The sequence below is a fragment of the Aotus nancymaae genome, unplaced genomic scaffold, assembly GCF_030222135.1.
Source record: "Aotus nancymaae isolate 86718 unplaced genomic scaffold, 86718_ANA_hifiasm-v0.15.2.pri h1tg000012l, whole genome shotgun sequence".
In the NCBI taxonomy this organism is placed as follows: domain Eukaryota; kingdom Metazoa; phylum Chordata; class Mammalia; order Primates; family Aotidae; genus Aotus; species Aotus nancymaae.
Genome location: NW_026988423.1, coordinates 30,980,858 through 31,008,193, shown reverse-complemented (window position 1 = coordinate 31,008,193; position 27,336 = coordinate 30,980,858). Strand labels below are relative to the sequence as shown.

Genomic DNA, 27,336 nt, shown 5'->3' with positions numbered 1-27,336 from the left:
ATAGTTTTCCATACCCACTGGGAGAACTCTCCATGGGTATGAGGCAGATTCTGAATCCATCCCTCTGGACGTAAGCAGGCAGCATGTATACATTCATACACACTTACCCGTGTGCTCCACATGCTCTCACACATTCATGATACTCACTATTCACAATGTGTCCACCCACAGGGACATGCCACACCCCAAATTCTCACCCCATCCCCACCTGCGTGCACATACACACACCTGCTCATATTAGCAGATAGGCACCGAATCACCCTCATGTGGAAGTTCACACCAAGACCAGGATCATCCCTTTTCTTTCCTAGCATGTGATCCGAGGCTCTCTTCCAGTGAAATTCCATTTTGCCCTCCTCTTTCTTTGCAAGATACCAAGGAAGGACCAGGGAATTAAGCCTGAGTCTTGAATTTGCAGAAAAGCGGGGTGGGGGCAGGGAGGGAGCATTTCCTGGGCTGCAAGCATCCCAGGACCCAAATGTCCTAAGGGTTGTTTCTTTTGGAAAAGAAAAGATTGTCTGTTAAACTTCTCAGTAGTTGAGTGAAAGAGGGATTAGTTTCATTCTGTGTTGCCTCACAGTGCAGATTTGGAACTAATGAGACAAAGTTGCAAGGCAGTAGGGAATATTTAAGCTCAACATAGAACTCTAAGATTATTTAAACTCTCCAAAAATGAAAAGCACAGCTTGCAGAGTAATGCACTCCCTGTCTTTAGAACCATCCAAGGGAAAGCTGTGTGACTACTTCTCCAAGTAGAAGAAGTAAAGAGAGAATCCTTTAGCACTGGGTGTGAGAGTGGCACTGACTAAACTCAAAGGGCCTTTTTGTTCAAAGAATCTAGAACTGGACGGTCATCACTCATCTTCTCACTCAGCTATTCTCCCTGAAGGCAAGGATGATATCTAGAACAGAGGAAGGACAGTTAGTTTCTTTCTTTCTTTTTTTATTGAAACGAAGTCTTCCTCTGTCTCCTAGGCTGGAGTGCAGTAACACAATCGCAGCTCACTATGACCTCTGCTTCCCAGGTTCAAGTCATTCTTCTGCCTCAGCCTCCTGAGTAGCTGAGATTACAGGCACCTGTCACCACGCCCAGCTAATTTTTTTTTATTTTTGTATTTTTAGTAGAGACGGGGTTTCGCCACATTAGCCAGGCTGGTCTCGATCTCCTGACCTCAGGTGATCCACCTGCCTCGGCCTCCTAGAGTGTTGAGATTATAAGCGTAAACCACTGCACCCAGTTAGTTTCTAGGGTGCTGGTTGCCAGCTAGGACCCCCTCTCTACTCTGAGTTATCAGACCCAAATTTGTCTAACAGCTGCCCTGGACCTTATTCCCAGAGACCTGGCTTTTTTCCCTGGGTTTTGTCCCTGCCCCTGCCATCAACCTGACCTGAGCGCAGAAGTCCTGATACTAAATTTGTTTCAGGTGATACTTTGATGAATTCAGACCCAAACTCACTCAGCTTATTGATCCTAGAGAAAATGTTCATCCTTTAAAGACCACCAAACTGCATACTTAATCCATGTGCCACACACCGGGTCGATATGAAACACTGCCAAGACAAACATTTTGCTGAGCCCTTTATTGAAAGAGGGCTCTGTGACATTCTATTTCCCTCTTCCTTCCACGTGGACTGAGCCCCCCCAGAGGTTGAGTGGCCATCAGCAGGAAAGGCTCAGGTCCTCAGCTACGGGAGCCTTTGAACCTCTCTGAGCCTCAGTCTTCTCATCTGAGAAGTACAGGAAGCAGCAACTCCCTCCTCAGTTACAGTGTGGACTAAACAGCGTACTGTGTGTGTCTAAAGTGCCCAGCAGATAGCAGCATCTCAGTAAAGGCTCATCCCCTGTCCTTCCTTTTGCATTCCAGTAGGGAGAGCTTCATTTGCAGCTCAGGAATCCCTTGCTCCTCAGCTGATTATAAAGGACCCTCTCAGTGTGCAGCAAAAATCTAAGTTCCAGAGAAGGAAGGAAGCAAATGAATGAACTCATACATGCATGTGTGCCCACATTCAAACCAACTGGCAGTACTGAGCACCAGCCACATGCAAGGCCAAGCTGTGGTGGGTGGCACGCTGCCAGCTTGAGATAGGGTTTGGTGAAAGCATTTTGAAGATGAGGATGCTGAGGTCCTGGGACATTTAATAATTTGCCCAAGCTCACAGGAGACTTCCTACCACTAAGTTATGTGTAAGGGAAAGAAACTAAATAGATGCTGTCTAAAATGGAAGCTCAGGAAGGGAAAAATTCTTGTCTACCTTGTTCATCACAATATTCGTAGCAACCAGAACTGACACAGAGTGAGATCTCCTTGAATGAATGAATGAGTGAGTGAATGAATGAATGAAATTAGGACAAACTCAAAGATGAAAAGCTGAATGACTGGAAGATTAGCTACATAAGGCTGACATACGTTAGCTACATACCTGAGGCTGACTTATGGTTCTGTTAGAGGAAGAACAAATGGAGGAAGGGGCCAAGCTGGAGCCCCACTCAGAGTCCTGTTCTCAAACCAGTAAAGAATATCTCAGACCTCAGTCTTCACCTTGGCCCCCAGAATTTGGAAGGGACACACAGTGCTAAATCAAATATTAATCTGTTGAATATTAAAGTAGATCATTCCTGTCCGTGGAGTCACTCATCACATATACATATGCACTGAGTGCCTACTATGTGCCAGGCTCTGTGCCAGGTACTAGATTAACAGAGATGGTTTCCACCTCACAGTCTGGAAGAAACGATGGTCACATCTATAGGGAGTCTCATAGCAAAGGTATGAATGAATGAAGCGGTATGAATGAGGCGATTGGGGGCTGCCCAGAGGAGGGGGTGCCCATCTAGGGATAGAGAAGGCCACACACAGAGGGAGTTTCTTGGGGGCTCTTGAAATTTGAATGGAATGTGATGCATGAGAGGGGTGTGAGAATCCCTGATAGAAGGAACAGCGACCCCAGTTGGACAGCCGCCAGGCAGCCCCTTTCCCTGAGAGCTGAGCACAGCTGTTCCCTGAGCTGCTGTGGGTATTAACGCCAACATCATAGCAGTCTCTGTTCAAGCTACAGAACTGGAATCCTCAGACTAATCTTAGAGTATTTTATTATTTTCCTGACCTTGGCATACCCCTGTACTTTCTAATGATATATTATGTTATTTTTACAACTAAGTACCATTTATAGTGACTTACAGTGTGTCCAGCCTTGGTTCCGTACATTTAGACAGGGCTTAGGAACACACCTTTCTTTACTCTTATATCCAAGTATTTTACATACATTATCTCCAGTCCTCATTGCAGCCCGAGACCCCTCTATTGTACACACTGAGGAAACTGAAGGTGGGCATCTCTGATCAAGAGCCAAGAGGCAGTTAGGACGCCCACACTACTGTGTGAGAAGGCCCCAGGGCTGTGGGGTCAATGGTCCAACCTTCCTAGGCTGACTTCTCTTGGCCTTAGGAGCCAGGAGAGAAGCTGCCCCTACTGTCCAAAGCTTTCTACTCCCTGGGCTTCTCAGCTTGAAGAGTCCTCTTTCTCTTAAACCAGGCTCCCTCACTATGTCCTCTGGCCAGGGAACTTTCTCCAGATGCACAAAAAGTATAAATTCTCCTGCAGTTCAGGCCCTGGGCCACCAGCCTCCTCCGCATTGCCATGACCACCCTCCAGAGACTGACAGAGCCTAAGTCAAGAACCCCAGTGGTTCATGTGGGTAAACAGGTCCCAGAGGCACACTGATCCACACCTCCCCTGTACACTGAAAACTTCATAAGCATGACTGTTCCTGAATAGACCCAGGAATTGCCAGCGTGGACCCAGGTATTTTCTGATACCACTCATTCCTATTCCAAGAAGTATTAAGCAGCTCATGAATAACCAAATGAATGGGTTGGCGGGAGTAGGTAGGCAAGGGTGAAAGTGGTACAGAAACAGCATTTTCTCTTCAAGGGAGATTTCTGTCTAAGGAACCATCTCCTGGAATTCCTTCCCATTTCTCCGAATGCATGCACACATGTAAGCACACACTATCCCACCCACCCTTGTCCTTTGTTCTGATGGGGCTACTAGGTTAGATAACCCCAAATGGGGTCACCTCTCTGGGGCTCAGCTATTGATGTGTGGGGTCTGTGCAGTCCCTGGTGTTCCTATTAGCAATCAGATTCCCACTGGGCTGGCCTTGTGATAAATAAACTTTCATGTTCTTATTGAGTGATGGCTGATGGCTCAGAACCGCTCCCCTGGATCTGTTTGAGGTTGATTCCGTACTCAAAGCCATCATGCTCTCCTTTGCCCCCTCGCTGCTGAAAGGTTATCATTAAAGAGAAGAAAGGAGCTTTGATTTTTGTTGCTGGGCTACCAGCTTGGATCTGGGGCTCTGAGGGAGGTGGGGGAGTTTGGTTTTACCCCAAGCGTTGTGGTCAAATCCCAGCTCTGCCATTAGCAGCGGGGTGATTTTGAGCAAGAGAGACTGTGGAACCTCTCTGATCCTCAATGTCCTCCGTGAATGTGGAGGGTTAAAGAAGTACATGTATTTGCTTCTTCACCTGCAAAGCTCTGCAGGTGTGGTAGTTGCGGATAATACTCAGTTAACCTGGTTTCCACATTCTGTGATCCATGTTCTAATCCCTCAGAATGAGGCCCCTTGTCTGGGGCCTGTAAAAGGCTTCCATGGAGCTTTCTGGAACGTGGGGACCTTCCACAAAGTATCTTTGACAAGAACAGAATGGGTAGAATCCGGAGCAGGACCCAGGCCAAGCAGACAAAGCTTCCCCTGCAATCTTGACCTTAACCGTGTCCCAGAGATATCTCCCCAGCAAGAGGGGGGATCCACTGTCACCTGTGGTCCCCGTATTCCTCTCCTCTCTCCACCGAAAGTGGCAGAGACTATATTTGAGATTTCTTGTTTTTGAAGATAAAAGAAACAGTAGGCTAGGGCCTCCATCCAGCTGTCTGGGTAGCTAGATAAATAATTACTAAATAAATAAATAAATGAAAATAAACAAAGAAAGACTCCAATGGGCTTGAATTGCTGCCGTGCTGAGAGGTAACTGGCAGATTCAATTTAATTATAAGATACAGCGTCGTAATGGGGTGTGTGAGGCTTAAGCAGGATTTCAGTAATGGGAGGACAGCGGGGTTCCCTGCCTTTTCTGCTGGGTCCTCTCCTAAACCCACCGCCTACTTTCCCTCCTTGCTGTGTGGGCTAGGGTGGGTCGGGGAAGCAGGCAGCTGCCTGGGCTTGACTCTGCTGAGGGGAAGGAGATCTCACCAGTTCCTGGCCCTCTGCTCCTCACTGGCCTCAGCTCCCAATGCCCTGGAGGACAGTCCTCGCTCCGGAAACGTGTGAGGGAGGAGAGACAGCAGGGAGAGCCAGAGAACCCTCCCTCCTTCCACTCAGTAAAGGTACGCAGCATTCCTGGATGAACAGGACCCACCCTTCGAGGCAAGGCATGCCCGCTGGAGTGTGAACCAGGCAGCTGTGACTGTGTCTTAGCTGGGGGCAAGGACATGCTGTCCCCTGGCCTCCCTCCTGTACTGCTTTTCCAGCCCACTGGACCTTAGCCCACCCCCTCCACTCCTAAAAACCCACAGTCCCCACTGCAGGAGATTTTGGCCTTCTCTCTGGCCTTCTCTCTGCCCTCTTCACTTGTGCCAGGTGAGAGCAGACATCTCCCCCCACCCCTACTCATTCAGCAGGATGTAAGGGGCTTGAGGGAAAGGGCTGGACATTCCTGCCTGACTCCAGTGATCAATTTTTTAAAGTCAGCATGTGGCCCTATGGGACCCTCTCAGTTAATCCTCAGTGGTCCAAGTTTTATGTGGGCCATAAATAGGTGACAAGAACATTTGTAAGTACATCACTAAATAGCAGACCCGCCCTGCTGCCCACACACCCTGAGCAGGCAGGCATTCTCCACGCTTCCCTAGCTCACCCCGCCTCCCTGCCTCTCCAGCCCACGAGAAATGGGCTCTCCAGGAGCCTCACTCCCACAAGGGCTTCTCAGTACTCCTGACCACCTGGCAGTGATTCCCATGACTCAATCGCAGCACCTACTGGGAGGGGATCCCCTCTTCCCACTGGGGTCCCTGCTGGTCAGCTGGGCTGTGTACACAACACTGGGACTGCATCCTAGAAGAAGGGCACAGCAGGCCTGGGCTCTGGCACCAAATGGGCCTGAGTTCTAAGCCTGGGTCTTCCATTTCCCGGTTGTGTGACTTTAGGAAAATCACTCAACTTCCCAGAGCCTCACCTGTACAGCAAAGCCATACATTCACTAATCTGTGCAAAGACTAATTACACAAATCAATCTTGTATGCATAACCTCTTTTTGGGCCTCTGACTTTGCAAAGATTTTGGCTTCAAGAGAACTGTAGTGGCTGGGGAAACGGATACTTGGAGGCAGGCTGGGATTTTGCCTGCCTCCTTATTACCTTCAGTCTTAGTCTTTTGGGGACTCTTGGTCCTTCTAGAAACAAGGAAAAAAGAGATGCCTTTTCCTGCCTGGCCTCCCAGCCATGACAGACTGAATGGACCAGGCTGAGCCTTCCCAGGGACAGGACACACAGCTGTCGAGCATCTGGCCCATTCAAACAGTAGTCACCACCTCCAACTTTATCTTAGGAAAAGTCTAACAGCCCTCAGGCATATGGCCTTTGGCAGCCCCTGTTCCTCACAGGGTGAGTGGAAGGCAGGCGGGGGGACAGGAATGGTCTTCATAACCCTGTGTTTCTCTGTTCTCCCACCAAGCAAGTAACTCAATGGGCATAGACACCCTAAATCAGAGATGGGTTGAGGCATCCTTGTACATGGGATAAAACTGTTTTCCATAAAATTCTTCAACTAACATTATTTAACTTCCCCCCTACCTGACCCCTCTCACAAAGGGATTATACTGGAAGTCCAAAGAATCTCATTCATGATTAGCTTTACTAATCTCGGCACTTACTAGCTGTATAACCTTGAGGAAGTTATGTAACCTTTTGGATCCTTGGTTCCCTTCTGTCAAATAGGAATAATAGCAGCGCTTACCCTATAGAGTTTTGATAAGGAATATAGAAGGTGAGGCATGCAAAGTGCTTAGCCTGGAGACTGATGAAGCATAAGCATTCGGGACACAGCAATTTTAATTGTGATGGTCAACTACGTGAACTTTTCCCAGGTGGGCAGACCCTGGGTGACACTGGCCAAGGGAGAAGGGCAAAGCTGGGCTGCACGCAGCCCCAAAAGGGAGTAACCATTGTCCCAGTTTCAGTGTACTGAGGAGTGGGGTGAGCTCTGCCAACTTAGGGTTCCATGTTGACGGCCAGGTACCCCCAGAGCAAGCTAGTGACTGCGTCAGAAATCCAGGCGGTTCATCAGTTGAGAGAAAGATCCCAGGCAGTGTCTAAGGGTAGAGGAGGAACCCAGCCCTCCAAGGAGAAAAAGATGACAAGAGCTAGCAAGGTGTCGGAAAGCCAGCCCAAAGGACTGAGACTCATTGTTAAGGAGTTGAATCTCACAGAGAATGGAGACGGAGCACGGCACAATGCACCAACGAGCACCAACGTGGGGACACGTGTACGGCAAGCCTCAGCACTCCCCAGCTGCGGGACTCAGGACAAACTCCTCACCCCTCGAAAATGTCAGTCTCTCTCTAAATAACAAAAAGGAGAATAACACCTGTGATCACAAGGGTGTTGTGAGGGTGAAACAAGATGAGAAAAGTTAAATTCCCATTGCAGCTCAGCAAATGTCTGCTGTCTTTTTTTCCCACCTGAGATGTACAGACTTAAGCCAGTGAGCAGAGATTTGGAGAAGCCACAGGATAGATGGCCACGTGGTCACGTAGATTTCCTGCAGGCACACGGGATCTGAGACACAGCAGCACAGATAATTCTAGACCCCACAGCTGGTGGCAAGGAGTTGCTGATAATGCCTGCCTTGGCCGCATGGGGGATAGAGCTATGCCAGCCAAATAATGGCATGGCTGGAGCAGGCTGGAGGAGGCAGGACTGGTAAAGAGTTACCCCAGTGTTAGGCAGCACCACTGCTTACCAAGCTGTAAGTTGCTAATCGGCAGGTGATCAGCAGGTGTGTGAGGGGCCTTGCTGCCTATAGGAGCTAGTGAGATGGGCTGGAGGGTCACAAAAACTTTTTGGAATTATCACAAATGATTGTCAACTCTTCCTGACTGACAATAACTTGACATAAAATGTTATGGAATTCATTATTTCAAAAACTTAATTTAAGACCACAGCTGTTTCACATTTCTCTTATAAGAATTTAATTGGTATGTAATAGCATAGTTAATTAAATACAAATCAATAGTTTAAAATAACTAATTGATACTTAATATGAATGGGGAAAAACTTAGTTCTAGCATAATTAACTCATATTAAATAAGCAATGAAATAGCAATTATGTCTTTACAACAACGTAAAGTTTATAGTTATTTAATAAACTTCGAATTAGAAAGCAATGAGATCCAAAAATTATAAAACAGGTATTATTGGGCTATTAAACATTTATCACTTGTCCTAGAGGGCCAGAGCCAGGCACTAGTCAGGATTAATATACCTTTGCTACTCCACTCTTCAGGCCTCGTTATGATAGAAGTTGATCAGACAATTGTGATCTTTTCATGATTTATGGACATCATTATTGCCTGGGATATGAGTAATTATGCTGAAAATAGGAGTAGGCAGGACCAGTGCAGAAAGCAATTTAGCAGAATCAAGGTGAAAACTTTCCAAATAGGAGACCCCAGCATTCTGCAATCAGCGTGGCATCACGAGGCAGAATGGCCACTGGTGGCTCTTGATAGACAGTATCCGATGAGAGAGACCATTGGTACAGACACTCAACAAAGATGAAACTGGGGACAATTTTCTCCAGCCTTCAAGGCCGTTCGCAAGGGCCTCCCTCACCACCCCACAGCCTGTAGCTCTCTTTTCCTCCTTGGGACTCCTGCAATAAGAATTGCCATGCATGCAGAAATGACTGCATGCTGCCTCAAGACTCTCTTTACTGAACCATTACCTGTCTCTGACTTTTAGTTACCTTTTCATAAGTATGTGCCTTGTATAGCCAACTGGATTATAATGTATTTGGGCTAGGAAGTTGGTCTACAGTTTTTTTTCTCTTGCACATAGTGCCTAGCACTTAGTGGCCTCTCTATGAGTGTCTGTGCATTGGACTTTATACCAGTCACATTTATTAATATGTCCTGGTTGCAAAGGGGTAGGGTTAATGCTTGTAGCAGAGTCTTCCCATAGGATCCAACTGCTGTTTCCCCAAGAAAATGTTTGCCCTCTGAGGTCAATGCAGCTGGTTAAAAATATTTCTTCAGCCTGGAACTCCTTCTCACATGATCATCCAAGACCTTTTTACTTTAGAACCTCGTCACCTCAAACACAGGAAGTCCAGAAATGTACAATTATCACCTGTGACTTAATGAGCTTCCTTTGTCATCACCCCACTCTGACACAGGCATCACTCTTTGTCCAATATGTCCAACAAAAGTCACGGGGGTCATCCTTGCCCTCTTCCTCTGCTTGACCCACTCCGTCACTTAGCACCACTGTCTCTTCCTGGAATGTCTCTGATACATCATTTCCTCTCCATTCCCAAGCCCTCTAGTCCCTTGGCCTCTCCCACAGCAGCCACCTGGCTGGTCTTCCTGGCTGGCCTCACATTTCCAGTCCATGTTACTGGTGGCCACATGCTAACCTGGGAAGTATGCTACCTAATAGTTCATTATATCACCCTGGAAAACTCACTCCACCTCTGTGCATCTCCACCTTCATATCTGAAAAAGAAAAAAAAGGAGGGGGTGGAATTTGATGATCTCTAAACCGCACTTTGGTATTTTGTTTCTCTTCATTGAACTTGCCCTTATAATGTACCTCATTCTGGGCACTTTTGCACATGTGTCAGCTCATTTGCTTTTCATATGAATTGTGTGAGAAGGGTCTTACTATTAGAATCCACGGTTTATAAATGAGGAAACTAAAGCTCAGAGAAGCCTGAGAGTTGCTCACTGGTAAGTGCTGGAGCGCAGCTCCTGCCAGCTCTGTTAGTTCTGAAGCCTCCCCTGCCCCACGTGGCCTCCCTGTGACTCCAACCAGGTCAAGCTGGTGTCTCCTCTAGATGGTCTCAGGCACTGACTGGGGAATGGAAGCTGTTTTCTCAGCCCCTCCCCTGCTCTCGATGTCAAGGTGGCAGAGATGAATGTCAGGATAAAACTCAGGGTCATTCCCTTGCTTTCTGATCTCCGGGCGTATTCAGAGAGCAGGAGGAAGCCGCAGATGCAAGCCCACCGTCTCCCACCTGGAGAGTGGCAGCGGTCTCCCAGCTGGCTTCCCTCCTCTGAGCTCACCTCCCCCCGTCCATCATCTGCACCAGTGCTGAAGGGATCTTTATGAAATGTAAGTCTGGTCTGTCTTTCCCCTGCCTAGCATTCTGCGTGGCTTGCCACCTCCTTTCAGAGAGAGCCCAGACTCCTGGGTGAGGCTCAGGGCTGCTCCAGGATCTGGTCCCTAGCTACCTCTCCTGCCTTATCTTTCTTCTTCTGCTACAGCCACACCAAACTGCCTGCCAGTAATATTCTGTTTCTTGTTTGATAGGCTTCCAGGGACGTGCTTGAGTCTACTTCTAGCTTCAGGTAGGAAGAGGTTAGTCTTCAGCAAGCACACCTGAACTGTTGTGACGGGGCAACAGTTGTGACTTGTAGGAGGCCTTCCTGTCCTGTCCCCAAGTCACAACTGAACTGTTGTGACTTGGGGACAGGACAGGAAGGCCTCCTACAAGCAGCCATCCAGATGCACTTGATGGCCTCAGAAATGGTGACGTAGTAGAGGCCGATGCCTGTCCATTGTCAACAGCTCTATCTGCAGTTACTTGAGGGCACATTAGTGTCTAAAAAGGGCAACCGGGCAACTAGCAAGTGCTATCCTGGCCAACACAGCCCTCACCCTGAAAGCAGGAATGCTAACAACATTCCAGCTTGCCACTGGGTGCTGGGCATGCAGACATGTGACCAGCCTTCTCTCCCCACCTTCCCTCTTTCCCACTGTCTCTTGTGGCCACCACTCCCATCATATCTTAGCCACTCCAGTATCCACTCCCCAGTCACCTGGGGTCTCCTTAGGAAGGTATGATGCTGCTCCCTGCAGGCAGCTCTGTGCCCTGGGGGGTGGGTTCCAGAGAACCATGACCAGTGGAAATTGCCAGGCCTCAGAGAAGATCCACTTCTCCCTGTCCTGTGTGTATTCATTTGCTAGGGCCGCTGTTATAGAGCACTACCAGCTGCAGGGCTTAAACAACAGAAAAATATCGTCACACAGTTCTGGAGGCTGGAGGTCCAAAGTCAGTAGAGTTAGTTCCTTCTGAGGGTTGGGAGGGAAGGCTCAGTCCCAGGCACCCTCTTTGGCTTGTAGATGTCTGTCTTCAGATTTATACAGCTTCTCCCTGTATGTTTGTCTATCCCAAGATTCCCCTCTTCATAAGGACACCAGACATATTGGATAAAGGTCTATCCTAATGACTTCATTATAACATGATCACCTCTGCAAAGTTCTTATCCACAAATAAGGTCACACCCTGAGGGACCAGGATTAGAACTTCAGTGTATGAATTTGGTGTGGGAGGGGAACACAATTCGACCCACAGCACCATCCCAGCCCACACCACTGATCTCTGCTCTAGTCTCTGGTCTGTCTTGATTTGCAGCATCTGCAGCCCTGCAACCACGTACTTTATCCTAAGAGCCAAGTCAGAAATCAGCCCTGGATCCCAGCGTGGGCACTATCGCCAGCTAGTGTGTTGGCCTTGACTTGTCACTTTACTTCTGAGCCTCGGTTTCTGAAGCCAAAATGGAGGAAATAATTTCTGACTTGTCTGTGTCACAGAGCTACTTACTGTGAGCATCTAATGAGAGAGGGAATATGACAGCATCATTAAAAAATACATATCCCACAGATGTGAAATAATACCACTGAATCACTACGTCACTAGTAAGAATGAAGGAATGCTAAGGCTAGAAAACATCGCATCTGCACCCTCTGAAATGGAAGAAAACCCATCCCATTTATAAAGCCATCTCTTTTATTTCTCCCAGGAGGAAATCCCACTATGTTCTCTAGCCTTCTATTTCAACAAGTTATAAGTTTCATTCACTCTACAACCATCCTCTGCTAACCTAAACCCATTGTGCTACAGTGAAACCTGCTTATTTGCCTTCTGACCTGAGTCAGAGGGAACCCTTCACTGCCCCATATTTTTAGCCACTCTTTCATTAAGTCAGAAGACTTTTCCTGAGCACTTGCCATGTGTCAGGCACTGTGCTTGGTCTTACGGGCTCAGAGCAGGAGAAGGCACAGTCCTGACACTTCTGTTGTTCAAAGTCCGGAGCCCAAGAGTTCCCTAGGGTACAACCTTCTCTTCTCCCAAAAAAACATACCCTGCTCCAATCCATTTTTCCTTGCATAGGCAGTATTCCTAAACCTTCCTTGTTCAGGGACAGTGCCCTCCTCTGCTGCATCTGCAGGTGACCCTGGACTTGTTTGCTATGAACTTTCCTCTTAAGCCAGGACTAACTCCTTTCATGGTAATTATTTTTCCACGGCCACCTTTAGAGTATCTGATTGGTTCTGCTACTGATAAAGCCAAAGACAGCACCCCCAAAGCCTACTTGGAGAAGACCCCATCATCTTGCTGTTCCAAAATGGGCATCTGTGGTCTGACTCTGCCATTCATCTCTGTGCTATGGGACAAGGAAGGTGACAGTCTGGTGGTAGCTGGTCTACCTCACAAGGAGACAGATTCCTGTTCTTTCTGTCATGTGCTATCATCTCTCTCCTAATAACCCAGTTAGTCTGGCTTGGTGGAGTCTCCCAAGCCAAAGCGATTGCCTTCTGCTTCCTCCTGGTTCTCTCTATGGTCAGCACCTCTGTCAATATTCATCTCCCAACTTGGGTTTCCAGCCTCTCTCCTCCCTTCCCCCACTTCACTCCCTGCTGGCATGCTTTGTCATGTGGACCCAAGGACCTCTAATTTAGCTCTGCAAATCTCTCCACAGAACATCCCAAATTTTCATATATGGACAGCCAGCTAATTCTCACTTCACTCATCCTCTAACCCGCTCATTCTTGTGGAGATCCCAGTAGCTCCTCCCCACTTCTCTGCAAAGGCTCAGTCAGAGAACCCTCGCACTTAATAAATTTCTGCAGTGTACTTATTAGCGCCTTGTAATGTAGCCGCCTAAATAATTAAGACTAACCCACACGTGTCAAATTAAATGAGCCAAATACATTGAGAAATTGCCTCATTCTCAATTTCTTCTATTAATCAGGTTTTTTAAAACTTCTTTTCCTGCTCATTTGCAAAAATCAAACATGGTCAGTGAGACTCCTAGTTATTATATCATAACCGTGTGCCACACAGCCTCTCCTCAAGCCATCGCCCTGGGGGCTGTCCTAGTATGTGGCATAGGAGAGGTTGAGTCGCTTGAGTTTTGTACCCAACTAAGATAATCCAGATTCAACAGATTGTTCACACTCTCTAAATCTGTGGGAGAATTGTTTGCCTTTCCGTTTGCCTGAGCGTTCAGTGACTGTCCAGAAGCCCAGCTGGAACGTTGGCCTAAATCCATCCAGCATCTTCTGCCCTTCCTACTCAGTGTTCCCCTGGCTCCCTCCCAGGCTCCTGGATTGAGTTTAGGCTCAGTCCAGGAGCCCAAACTCCCTTTCTCATTAGAAGCCACTGCTGATGTGCTTTAGATGGGCAAAAGAAGTCAATGGCAAATATCATAGGAATCGTCAGCAATTGTATCATTCTGATGGTGAACAATGCATTTGCAATTGTCATGGGCTGGCTAACTCTGCCTGTCGTCAGCGTGTTGAGGTTTCAATACAGTCCTCCTCGAGAGGCTATTATTCCAGGGAGCTCAGCACCTCCTAGCAGCTTGTACTTCCGCTGGCCCCCTCCTGGCAGGCTGCATTCCTGCCTCTTGAAGGTGGTTGTTAGAAAGAATCCACAAATATAGTAAGTAAACATCAAAGGGGCTTTGATCCACGAGGCCCTCGACAGAGCAGGAGCCCCTGAAGAAAGGGCCAAGGCCTTGAATGAGGGAACTTAACATCGTCAATTTGGGTGCCCGAGATGTAAGGCCGTTTGAAGTGAGGGCGGTTTGGCTGAGCCTTCAGACACCAGTGTGGAGGGGAAGGAAGAGAAGTGAGTGCCTTTGGAAACGGCGCCCTCAGATCTGCTTCTCTGCTCTTTACTGATAGTCAATAAACCCCTTTAAAGAATCAGGAGATCAAAGCCAACGGCCTCCCTGGGTCATGGCATTCTGCCACCGCCTGCCATGCCTTGTTTTTCTCTAGGGCGAGAGCCCCAGAGCTTGACTTATCTGTGTCTCGTGGGCCCTGTGCTCCCTTTCATCCTGCTATGCTTGGCAGGTGGACCTGGGCTGCAGACAGTGGAAGGAGAGGGAGAAAGGAACGACCCTCTCTGTCTATCCTCTCAAGCCTGGGCACTGACTGGCTGGGTTCAGAGAGACATTTGGTGTCGTGGCGAAGGTGCTGTGAGCCTCACTCAGTGGGATTCTCTTTCTCTGAGAAACGAAGGGAAGGAGCAGCCAGGAGCCCAGAAATCCTGGCAAGGGCTGGGAGGAGCTGCAGTCACATTCCCTCTTCCAGAAATCGAACTCCTTACCTATTTAACAGGTTTACGGCAGCTGTCACATTTATATGACTTCTATGCAACAAGGTGGGGTGGGGGTCTAAAACAATCATGGGAAGTCATTTAACATGGCCGAAACTCAGTTTTTCCATCTGCATAATATCAGTTGCAGTGGCTCTTCTGCCCACCTCAGGGGGTTGTTTGGGGGTAGAGGAGGTCAAAAAGTTTAGCGTGGCATTGCTTCAGAACCCATAAAGTGCTTAAGACGAATCAGGATTAAAGCACAAATACCACAGAGGAAAGCTTGCCTTCTTGTGAGGCAGATGGACTCCAATTTATGCTCACATACAATGGGCACTGATTTACAAAATGCTGTGAAAAAAAAAAAAAAGTTGTCTCTTGCACTTGCTACCTGGAAGTGTTATTCCATCTTGTTTTTCCAGTTGGGGCAAAGCCCTGTGGAGTCTGTGTCTCTCACCCATCTCAACCCCTGTGCTCTAAGTCCACACTTCGTAAGTGCTTGATGATGGTGCTAAATTGGGCCTTGATATAGAAAGGTACAGGAATCTCTAGCACCAGAAATGCACCCTCTCCAAAAGGTAGAGAGAGTTCTTCTGCTTATATCTTAAGTTCTGTGTCACCCCGCTGTCCTAAACTCACACAATCACTTCTTCATCCTTTTGGGTCGCCCACTGTGTCTGGTTGCACTGTTCCATCCTAGACACCACTGGATAAATTCTGCATTTCCCTGGCAGGTCTGGCCATGGTCCCAAGTTGATCTGAGCATAGTCCCCAAGCCTGAGATACAAAAGGCCTCAATAACCCAGAAGTATGGTTATGAGTATGGACTCCAGAGCCAGACTGTCTAGGTTCAAAACTCTGGCTTCACCACCTGCTAGCTCTTTCATCCAAAGCCACTAACTTAATACATCTGTAAATAGGGGTAATAGAAAATGGGGAAAATATCCTTCACAGGATTGTTACGAGAATCAAAATGAAGGATTACGGGCTTAAAATTATGCCTGGAATATAATAAGCTCCGCATAAATGTTGGCTAAACAAAATGTATCTCTGTTCATAAGAGCAAGAAGTTCCACAACCCCCTGCAGAGGGGCCGCCTCCCCTGATGCCTGACCTGTTCCCATTCCCAACTCACCCACCCGTGCTTTTCTTCCAGAGCTGGGCCTCCAGAAGAGAGGATGCTGTCTGGTGCTGGGCTACATGGCCAAGGACAAGTTTCGGAGAATGAATGAAGGTGAGTGAGAACTTCTCCATCATCTCAGTGGTAATCTGAAGGGAGGAAGCTATGACTTACAGCCACAAGACAGAGGAACCAGGAATAAGAACCTGGGACCTCTCAGAAGGGGACAGTGGGAAGACTATTTTGGTTTTCATGAAGCCATTTGCGCAATAATGTGGGGAAGTGTAGTGAATGCCTGAAACACAGGGTGCTGATACAGGAGCATTTTTTATATGCAATCTTCCCTTCTCCCTTTGTGTCCCCCACTTCTCTTCCTCTCTCTTCCCTACCATTTCTTCCCCACCCCACCCCACAGCCAGCCCAATTAAATCTGCTCCTCTTCTCATTTCTAATCCAGACCTCTCTACCTGCCTCCTTCATCACTCATGTTTCTTGAATGCCTGTTGAATAAACAGCACTGTACAGGGACTTAGGAGAATACTAAAGAAGAATAAGGCAATGTCTTTATTCCCAAAGAATTTACCCTTGGAAACCTGCCCCCTTTCCTAACTCCACTGACCCTACCTCTCCCTCCTACTCACAGGCCCTTGTGCCTTCCTCTTGCACTGGCTTCACTGGGCCACTGAAGGCTTGAGAAGTGTATTGACATTGGCATGGAGGCTGGGAGAAGGAGTGCTGTCACTTATGGGTCTGCTGTAATAAAGAACCAGTCCTCTCCATCCCTAGCCATCTGTCTCCATGCAGCTAATAACCCTCTCCATCAGATGCCACAGACTGTTTGTCAGGATTCAAAAGTAGATAAACAATGGCTGGGGATGTCATTTATTCATTAAAGTCAGACAAATGAAGGCTTGGCTCACACCAGACACTCTTGCCACTAGCTGGACCCCTCCCCTTCCAGGGCCCAGGGCCCATTTTGCCTCATTCCCATTCCAGCAAGGAGGCAGCTCCCACCTTCTACCATCTCTATCCCCACAGTGTGACCATAGCATGGTCTCAGTGCCCTCTTCCCAAGGTCCCCAGCTGGCTCTCCTCCCAACCCCTACCACAACACCCACATCCCCACGTGCTCCCCATGCCTGAGGTTTTGCAAGCTGTGGGCCTGTTGCCAGCAGCCATCATGGTGACAATCTGACAAGAGTTAGGCCAGCACGATTAAGCACAGGAAGTGATCACCTCCCCCATTTGCCGCCTGTCTGAAAGAAGCCAACAGCATCAAGAAGCTACTTCCCATTTGTAGGAACCCCATGGCTGAGTACAGCCAGAGTTGGGGGCTGCGTTTTCTGTGTCCTGCCAGTCAGTTGCCTTTACTGACTTTTCTCTTTTTCAGCTTCCCTTTCCCTCCCCAACACCACCGCCTTGACAAGATTGCTAGGCAGTAACTTCTAATTTGTGGGAACTGACAGCGTGCCTCTGTCCGTGGTGCTGGATAGACATGTTCTCTTGCTGGCAATGCTCATTAGAGAGGCTCGAAAGAGGTTTGTAGGGACTGGGGAAGCCAAAAAGTCAGGAGCTGGGCTGGATTTGAAACCCAAAGCTCCAGGTGTCTGGCCTCAGCTTCTGGGTGGGCTGAGGAGATGAGGGGATGGGATACAAGCTGAGCCAACATGTGTGATGAGTTAGAAATCTCAACTAACAACTCAGAGACAGGGTAGGAGGAGGGTGAGTCAGTGAGGCAGAAGAAAGACACACAGGTGGGTCAGTTTTGGCTCTGGAGGGCTGGAAGACAGAGGTGAAGGAGAGGGAGGGCCCTGGAGAGAGGAGGCTCCTCTGCTTACACTCCAGCCTGCTTTGCTGCCCTAAGTACCACATTATACATTTCTCTCTCTCTAAAGCTCATGCGCCCAAACTCCAACACATCTGCAGATAAGAAAGGGCATCAGCAAGCATGTGGAGCTGTTCTTTATTTATAATTACCTCATGCCAATTCTCAAAATAATTATAATTCCCACATAGTCATAATTAAAATGGAATAGCAGCCATGACACAGATCAAGAAATAGAAATCTCAAGAACAGAAAACCAAACACCACATGTTCTCACTCATAAGTGGGTGTTGAACAATGAGAACACATGGACACAGGGAGGGGGGCATCACACACTGGGGTCTGTTAGGGGGTGGGGGGCTAGGAGAGGGATGACATTGGGAGAAATGCCTGATGAAGGGGATGGAGGGGATGGAGGCAGCAAACCACCATGGCATGTGTGCACCTATGCAACCGTCCTGCAAGATCTGCACATGTACCCCAGAACTTAAAGTATGATGTAAAAAAAAAAAAAATAGAAATCTCTGTCCATGCTACACAACACACCTTGGTATTAATTGAACAATTGGTAAAATAGTGAAAAATAATTATTTTTCTCCCAGTTGCTGGGATTAGTGAGATATTAGAACAATTATCTGCTTCTTCCCTTAAAGATAAGTTGGTGATCATTATATTTCCCAATTAGAATAAATATAAAAGACCTACTTGTGCTGTATTAAAGCATATTTGTTCTGTTTAACAGTATCTAATAGGGTGCCTGTCAGGGAGAAGTGCTTCCCTATTTTATTTGTTTTCTTGTTAATTTGGTGTTCTTTTATTTTCTTCTCTCTCCACTCCTCCCTCCTCACTACATTCCAAAAAATAACAGCTTGAGAAGGAGCAAGAGGAAAATAATGAATGAACAGGAGCTTTATAGATCTGGGGTTTATCATAACTTAGAGTAATCGCAATTGGTACTGTTAAACTACACAAAGCGATAAAAAGAAAATGCTATTCAAAGATCATTTAAGGAGGCATATGATAGTCAATGAGAGGTTTGCTCTATTTGGGAGTGCTTAATAGCTTCATGGATAGAATCTGCAGTCTTTGCGGGAATGGAGGTGGTTGGTAATATATGGAGAGTGTATGTGTGTGAGCGTGTATGTTCTCTCCTGTGCGGGCTCAACACAACTGAGCCATCAAAAGGAGATACAAGCAAAAATCAACAAAGGGCAGGCAAGAAAGGAGGAAGTAAAGACAGACTAGCCATAAAAATATCACGTTTTTTCGAGCTCATTGTCTTCATGTGATTAAGTACATGTGCTTTACATAGGAACTGCTGATGAGCAATCATTCAGTTATTCATCAAACATTCATTGAATACCATGAAAATAATACCAATTTCTCACAAGCGCCAGACATTGTTCTAAGCACTGGAGTTAAAAAGTAAGACACCAGCCAGGCGCGATGGCTCATGCCTGTAATCCCAGCACTTTGGGAGGCTGAGGCGGGCAGATCACTTGAAGTCAGGAGTTCAAGACCAGCCTGGCCAACATGGCGGAACCCCGTCTCTACTAAAAATACAAAACAAAAATCAGCCGTGAGTGGTGGCATGCACCTATAGTCCCAGCTACTCAGGAAGTTGAGGGAGGAGAATCACTTGAACACAGGAGGCAGAGGTTGCAGTGAGCTGAGATCCTGCCACTGCACCCCAGCCTGGGTGACAGAGTGAGACTCCATCTAAAAAAAAAAAAAGGACAATAAGACACATTCCCTGCCCTCAATGAGCTCACAGTAAAAATACATAGGCACATCTCTGTGTATGTGTCACCTCCACAAAGAAATCCTGCCTCACCACCTACCTAAACTACACAGACATCCCTGTCCCTGCCCCTGTGCTCATGATGGTAGCTGGTGTGTGTATTGAGTGGCACCTATAATGATGTGTGATTATTTATTGGACTGCTTCCTCATGTGCTGTTAGTCCCACCTAGAGAATCAGCTGCAGGAAGGCAAAGACTCCTGTTCCTTCCTCTCCTCTCCCTGGGCTTTTGCCCAGTGTCTTGCACATAGGGAGTAGTCACTCAACTTTCATTTAGGTAATTGACTAGGCTCCTGCGTGACAATGGAGGACTATACAAAGTCCCCTGCAGGTGTCAGGTGGGTCTTAAAAAGGAGCTCCTCGGTCAGAGCAGACGGATGTGGAAGGGTCCACAAAACGGTCTCCCTGCTCTGGGTGATTCCTGGAGTCTCCTTTGTGCTGACTCTTGGGCTTTCTTCCAGTTCCAGTGCTACAGCCCCTTCCTGGGAGGCAGGGTCCAGGCAAGCAGAGGAAGGAGGGCTGGGGAGGGAGGCCTTCCCCAGGGCTAGTTTCCCTTCTTTCCATGCCAGCTGTCCTTCCTCACCCCACCTACTGCCAGACCATGCTCTCAAGACATCTTTAAGCAGATCCAGTCTGCTCTCACTGGTTCCTGAGCCACATCTCTAACACACACATGAGCATGCACACACACACATATACCTCCATGCACATGCATACATGTACACACATGCACACATGTATACACATGCACTCATACACCCACGTGTGTGCACACACACACATGCCTTCCACCTCCCTTTCCCAGCCCTCTCACTTTATGAACTCTCTCTCCTGGAGATCCAAAATCACTCACCTTCTCAAAGCATATGGCTTCCCCAGACCTGATCCTATTCCCAGGCAGAGGAGAAAGCTGTCACATGTATCAGGGGAGGGGCACTGCCTGCCTCAGAGAGCTCAGGCCTCCTCTATGTTACACCTGTCAACAACCGTAGAGATTATAGTGCAACCCAGTAACTCAGCATGGCCCAGGAGTATGCAACAACTTGCGTGGGGCCCATGGGAAGTGGCTGGAAGAGCCAGGACCACAGCCCAGGGCTCCAGACACCCAGGGCCCTTGGAATTCTGGAAGAGGAGGCTGAGACCATGAGCAGATGAGCAGAGGGGAAGCCTCTAACACTTTAGCTTGATTTTGTTTTTCAGGGTGGCTGGAAAGACAGAGGAAGTGGCAAGGCAGGGAGAAGAGAGGGCAGAACACAGGGAAAACTCAAGTTGATATGGAGAAAATCAGGGAAGACCTGGAGTGAGGGACACAGACCAGAGAAGACCATTCCTAGGGAATCAGAAAAGCTGGCAGGCCACAGGACTCTCAAGAAGGGGAAATGAGGGAGAGGATGTTTAAAGAAGGGAAGAAGCAGAGGCACCCAAGCTCTGACCTCCCCTTCAGCCATCCCCTTGGGGCTGAGGGGGACCAGCACAGGCAGGTACTCCTCCCTCACACTGGTGCCCTCTCCAGCTGCCCATCAGGGTGGGTGTTGGTTTCCCTGGAGTTTCAGCATTGCAGTGATAACTGCTTTGAGAGAGCAAGGGAGAGCAGAAATGCCTCTGGACACTGTCCGTTTCATCTTTCAGTACAAAACACTTGTGAGTGATTAATAAAGTCAGCTTCTGCTGGCTAGAGACCTCTAGCTCTCCATGGGAAGAGCTGGAGATCCCAGGAAGGGGAAAGCTGGTTCCATAGATAGCTAGCAGCCTCTTGCATGGCCCACAGCCCCTGAACAGCACCATGGTCCCAGTCCAGGCTCTGTGTGCCAATGCACCTTTCCTGCAGCACCTGTCCTCACCTCCCTCTTACAGGGGAGTCACAGTCTTGAGTGGTTGGGAATCTGGCTTCTTCGACAGCGCTAAAGTTCTTTACAATGGCGTGAGAGCCTGTTCTTTCTACACCCTTGCACACTAATTTTAAAAGTGCGTCTGAAGCATCTGCTTTATCCCCTAACAGAGTTGATAAGAAAGAGAGGTGTCCCACAGCTAGGATGCGTAGTGGGAGGGGCACCTAAGAGTGAGGAGCCAGCTGTGTGACACCCAGATCTCAACCTTCTCATGTACAAAATGGAATCATGTTGCATAAGATGACCTGTATGTCTCTAAAATGTGATGATTCAAAAATCTATCTTGGCTCTCAACACCCAGCCTACACCCTGTTCTCACAGCCCATCCCATAATTTTAAATGTCTTGGTCACCAAAGGAACCAATACAAAAAAGTCAATGGACTGGCTTTTCTTGGCAGCCTCTGAAGGTGGATCCGTGTTTCTTTCTCCCATCTCTCCTTAAGGGTGAACTCAGGCCATATCAGCTGTATGCGGGGTGGCAGGGAAAGAGTCCGGCAGGCCTGCAGGATGAGCTGTGCTTTTTCAGGGCAGAGGGGAAGCAGGGAGCCAGGGTGCTTGGCCTGGGGACCTGATGCAGGGATGAGCGGGTCTCCCTGCTGCCAGCAGCACCTCTCACTCTGTTGCAGCTGCACAGTCTGGCTCACGCTAAGGGTCACAGTCATTTTCCTGAGCCCATTCCTCCACTGCCTGCCAAGCCCCCAGGATGTTAGCTAATACCGTCATTTTGCTAGTTGGGGCTTTGGGGTGCGTTTTTCTAACTTCATTTTTCTTACTGATATGTTTTCTTCCACTGGGGCTGCAAAGCCCATTATTTGTATAATGTTCCTGTTTATTATTTATGGCAAGACTCAGATTTCCAGGGCACTTTATGATTGTTATTTAATTCTCTCAGAGTCTTAGAACAAGAGACCTGCCGTTTCCATTCTCCAGCCGGGATCTGAGGGAACATTCCAAAGCTTTTTCTCAGCCCATTCCCCCAGCCACCTTTCCTACCAGCATCCCTGCCTCTGTTAGACTGTGGACCCCTATACTGCAGGCCCTGCCAAGTTCCTATTTTGTTTTTATTGAAACAAGGTTTCATTCTGCTAGAGTGCAGTGGTACGATTATGACTCACTATAGCCTCAAATTCCTGGGCTCAAACAATCCTCCACCCCAGCCTCCCAAGTAGCTAGAAGAACAAGCATGCACCACCATGCCCAGTTAATTTTTTAAATTTCTATAGAGACGGTGTCTCGCTATGTTACCAAGACTGGTCTGAAACTCCTGGCCTCAAGCGATCCTCCCACCTGGGCCTCCCAAAGTGCTGGGATTACAGATGTTAGCCCCGGCACCCAGCCAAAGTTCCTTTTTAAACTTCCTTTTCCCTCACACTTATCCAATCTTCACTATGCCCTAGGAATGTTATCTCCTGAGCGCCTCCTGTGCCCACCCTCCTCTCTCCGTCTCATGCCACCACCCTCGTCCCTGTCCCAGCCTGTCTCACCATATTGCGGCAGGGCTCTCCTGACAGGTTCCCTGTGTCCATCATGCCCAATCCCCACGCCCAGGTCATTTTCCACACTTCAGCCAGAGTGGTGTTTCAAAATGCAAATTTGACTATGTCACATTCCTCTTGAAAATATTTCAATGGTTTTTAAAAAAATACTCAAATTGTTAGCATGTTCTACAAGGTGCCATGTGATCTGGTTCCCACCTACCTTTGACCTCGTTCTACCCCCTGATCACCCTGCACTCTTGTCACATGGGCCTTCCTGCTGCTCCTCAAGCAATGCCCTTGTCACAGGGCCTGCGTCGACCCTGCTCCCTCCTCGTGGGGTGCTTGCCACACTCACCTCATCCCCGAACCCTTTACATGGTAATGCCTGCTCATCCTTCAAATCACAGCTCAAGCCTCTGCTCCAGTGAAGTCTCTTCTGACCCCCACCCTCCTCAGTCTGGATCCAGTCCGTGTGTTACATGCTCCTGTGGAACCAGATCCTTTCTTTCAGAGTTCTGAGTTCAGTTTGTACAGATACATTCATATTGCAATTATTTACTAATTCCCTTGACCTTGGCCCCCTTTGTGGGTGGGAACTCCTTTCACTCAGCCTGCTGCTTTGCTGGTCACTCCTTGAGAAAGGGAGCATGTCAGCAAGCGAGTGTAGTTACCAGAGTGAATGAATGCCGGAACTGGCCAGTCGCTCCTCTGTGGCAGGCTCTGTGTGACACACAGCAATGTCTAAGCCCCTGCCCTCTCGGCACCCAGGTTCTTGTCCAGTGTCCAGGAAGAATCAGGTCACATGAACAGATTAAGGGTAGTGCATACGAAGGATTTTACTGGGCGATGGAAATGGCTCTCGATGGAATGAGGAGATGGAAAGGGGATGGTGCAGGAAGATGGTTATCTTTCCCTGAAGCCGCACAGTCTGAAGTTAGCCTCGTCTATCCATAGTCTCTGATGCTCAATTGCTGCTCTGCTCACCACTAAGCCTCTTGAATCCCCGATGCTCAGTCACTTGTGTTATTCTGCCTGCTGAAGTCTTTTTATGGGCACAGGATAGGGATGTGGCAGGCCAAAAAAGCAACATTTAGGAGAAAAATAGGGTCACCTGTTTTTACTTAGGGCCGCAGTTCCAGGCTTAAGGGTGGGGTTTAGCTGGGAGCCCAGTTGTTCTGTATTAGTGACATCTGTCTCCCCTACTGGTCAGCTGGTTCTGTTTGGTCTCCATTAGATCCCAGGAGCCCAGCACAGTGTTTGCATAGAGTAGACATTGACAGCAAAGTGAGGATAGTGACCTTCTCTACCCCTAGTCAGTAGCTCCACGATGCTGAGACTGGATAATTTGATAATCATTGACTTTTAAGAGAAACATTGGAAGTCACCTGGAGAGGAGGAAATCAAGAATCAGGAAAGGGATATGATTCATTCAGAGTAACACAGGAAATGTGCAATTGTCTTGGCCCCCAGAAGATTTACCTACACTTGGGGAGGTTCAATATATTTCTGTGGAGCATTTCCTGGGGCTTATGGCAAAAGCCTCTGAGCACCTCCCAGCAACAACTGCTAGGACTTCAGACTAGAGAATTTCCACTTGGCATTCACTGCCTTGCTATGCAATGTTACCTGTCTTGGGAGGTGGGTGCGCAGGACCCACCTGAAATACCTGTGCTGTCTTCAGTGATGTCAGAGAAACATTCTAATGGGAACAGCAGTGCTCAGAAGAGTTCATAAAATGGAAATGATTTATAGAGGATCATACTGCCTGCAGAATGCAAGGACAAGACACTGTGAAGCAGGGAGTTTCTATTCCCCTAGAACTGACTCTGGAGCTGTGAGAGGTGCTGCTGGATTTCATCGACACTTGGGCAGTGCATTAGGAACAGCTCTTGATTGGCCGAGGAGCTGTTTGGTTAACAGACAGCAGTTCCGGTGTGAATGGACACCAACCTGTTTCGAAGGCTACTACTTTGATCAAAGAAGGTAAAACCAGGTCTGCACATAGGCTGAATTGCATGTTGTTTTTCTAATTGTGATGGAAGAAGTTAACAATGGTAGAAGACCTCGTGTTTGGGTTTTACTGACTCATGGGCAGTGACCAATGGCCTGGCCATATGGCCAGGCAAAAGGGCAATGGAAACATGGCATATTAAGGAGATGCCCACGTGGAGCACAGCCCTATGGAAATTTGAGGGGTGCAATAAAGCAGAACAAGTCAGTCCCCATCAGAAGAACTCCCTTCCATGTTCAGAAGGTGACTGGAATTGACACAGAGATAGCCCCATGCGCTCCCTTGAGGTGGCCACCTGGGCTCATGAAATGGGTAGATATGGGGGCACCGCAGCAGTGTAGAGATGGGCTGAAAATAGACATGTTCCCTTTGTACCCTCTTGGGCACATAACACCAGTGAGAGCTATTCTGTCTGCCAGCAAGAAAGACAGAGACTACCAGTGACTATGAGGGAGATTCCTTGGTGGGAAGGCTCTAGACACAGCTGGCAAGTGAGACTGATGCTGGGGGTCTACAAATGGGTCTTGACTAGAATAGACACTGACTCTGGAGTCAGCTTTTCTTAGTCAGTAGAAGATAGAAGTGCTCAGAGTGCCATTTAAAAAAAAAAAAAACAGAAAAGAAGACATTGTATGCATTTGGACAGGTGACCATCATTTCTCCAGACCAAGGGACACACTGTAAGCCCATAATGTCCAGCAATCGGGAAAAAGATCTTCTCCTTAGAGTAAGCATTTGATAGAGAAATAGAACAGGCAATTGAAACATTGTCTGTCTAAAATGGGGAGATAAAAGCATGAAGGGCTGGCTTGCGTACCTTCACGAGTGTGTGCTCACACTCACTGTGAGTGGTACTAACGTCCCCACTAGATTTTTCCTCTGTTTTTCTGGCTGATCTGGGGAGGCGGAGGTGGGAGGGATGCAAGGTAACTATGCAATTCTTGCTAAGGAAGGAGTACACTGGTATAATGACTTTTTTTCTTTCTTTCCCAACTCATCTAAAGAAAAACCTTTTCTTCCTCCCCTACCTGATGCAGTGATCCTGGGACCAGGGCTGCAACTACAAGTGCTGGAAGCAGAAATAATTTCTAAGCAAAAAACTCTCACTACGTTTTTAAACCTTATGTCAGAATTCCTAGGGCCCTAATGGGGGTGGGAGGTGCCTTCACCCCGTCTAGCAAAATTGGGTCTAAGAATAAACATAACTAGGGTGTCTGGTGGTAAAATAGTCCACTAGTTTGGAACCTACGTAACCTTTCCAGATATGAATGGGAATGGACTGGGGGGGGGCCACCAGCTGGACTAGTGCTGCCAGCAGCCATCTGGACCACACAGTGGCCAAACCCGATGTCCCTTCCAAAGGTGGAAAAGTGCAGGTAAAAATAAACGGCTAGTGGAGAAAATGAGGAAACATACCTGAGGGTAAAGAATTGAATAATGGGTTATAAAATGAAGGAAATTCAATATTACATTAACAATTGGAAAGAGTCTCAAACCGAAAGAGGACATTGTCTCTTGGCTCAGTATCCCCAAATGCCTGGAAGAGGGAAGCTGTATTTCCTGGGACCACTCCTTGTTTTGGAACCTTTTCTTCAAATCTAAAGAAATCCTGCAGGCCAGGCACAGTGGCTCATGCCTATAATCCAAGCAGTTTGGGAGGCCAAGGCGGGTGGATCACCTGAGGTCAGGAGTTCGAGACCAGTCTGGCCAACATGGGGAAACCCCATCTCTACTAAAAATACAAAAATTAGCCAGGTGTGGTGGTGCACACCTGTAGTTCCAGCTATTTGAGAGGCCGAGGCAGGAGAATCACTTGAACCCAGGAGGCGGAGTTTGCAGTGAGCCAAGGTCGCGCCACTGCACTCCATCCTGGGCGACAGAATGAGACTCTGTCTCAAACAAACAAACAAACAAAAATGAAACCCTGCAAACCTGACTGGCCTCACTCTGTGAGACATTCATGCCATATGGTGCACTGGACTAATTGTTAAATGATCATGTGTATTCTTTTGATGTAAGGGATCAGTGGTCAAAAACCAGGGCATGGCCTGCAGTGTTATAAAGTATCTAGACATGTTTCTATATAGAGCGGCACGGGCTGGGGGGATTTCCATGGTACCTGGCTCATTACTCCCATAGCTCTTGCTACAGTCTTTTGTCATAATGTTGGGTGTGTTAGGCTTCAAGGGCAGGCCTTGGGAAACAGGTTCTCTCTCAGGCCCTCCTTTCCCCTGCCCCAATGCAGGACTCATCTTTCACCACCTTTCTGATTGTGGGTCTTAAGACCCTCCTCTGAGAGAGTCCCGCCTCATACCCTGGGGGAAGGAATGCTTCCATAAAAACCCAAGAAGACTGAGTTTCTGGAGCTTCTGAGCTAAACATGTGAAGGTTCCTGGAGAGTGACATACCCAGGGAGGGCACGAAAGCTCCACGCCCCTTCCCCCCAACCTCTTATCTGTATTCTTTGTAATATCCTTTAGAATAAACTGTAAACATAAATGTTTCCCTGAGCTCTCTGAACCACTCTAGCAAATTAATCGAACC

The 27,336-nt window shown here is 47.9% G+C and overlaps 1 protein-coding gene across 2 annotated transcripts in view; it reads left to right on the top strand.

The window, feature by feature from the left end:
- KIRREL3 (kirre like nephrin family adhesion molecule 3) overlaps nt 1-27,336 on the top strand; it is a 565,117-nt gene that overhangs the window by 421,010 nt on the left and 116,771 nt on the right. For both annotated transcript variants that reach the window (XM_012470132.3, XM_012470130.3), the window contains exon 3: nt 15,824-15,901. In XM_012470132.3, the coding sequence (XP_012325555.1) occupies nt 15,824-15,901 (78 nt within the window). The remainder of the gene's footprint in view (nt 1-15,823; nt 15,902-27,336) is intronic.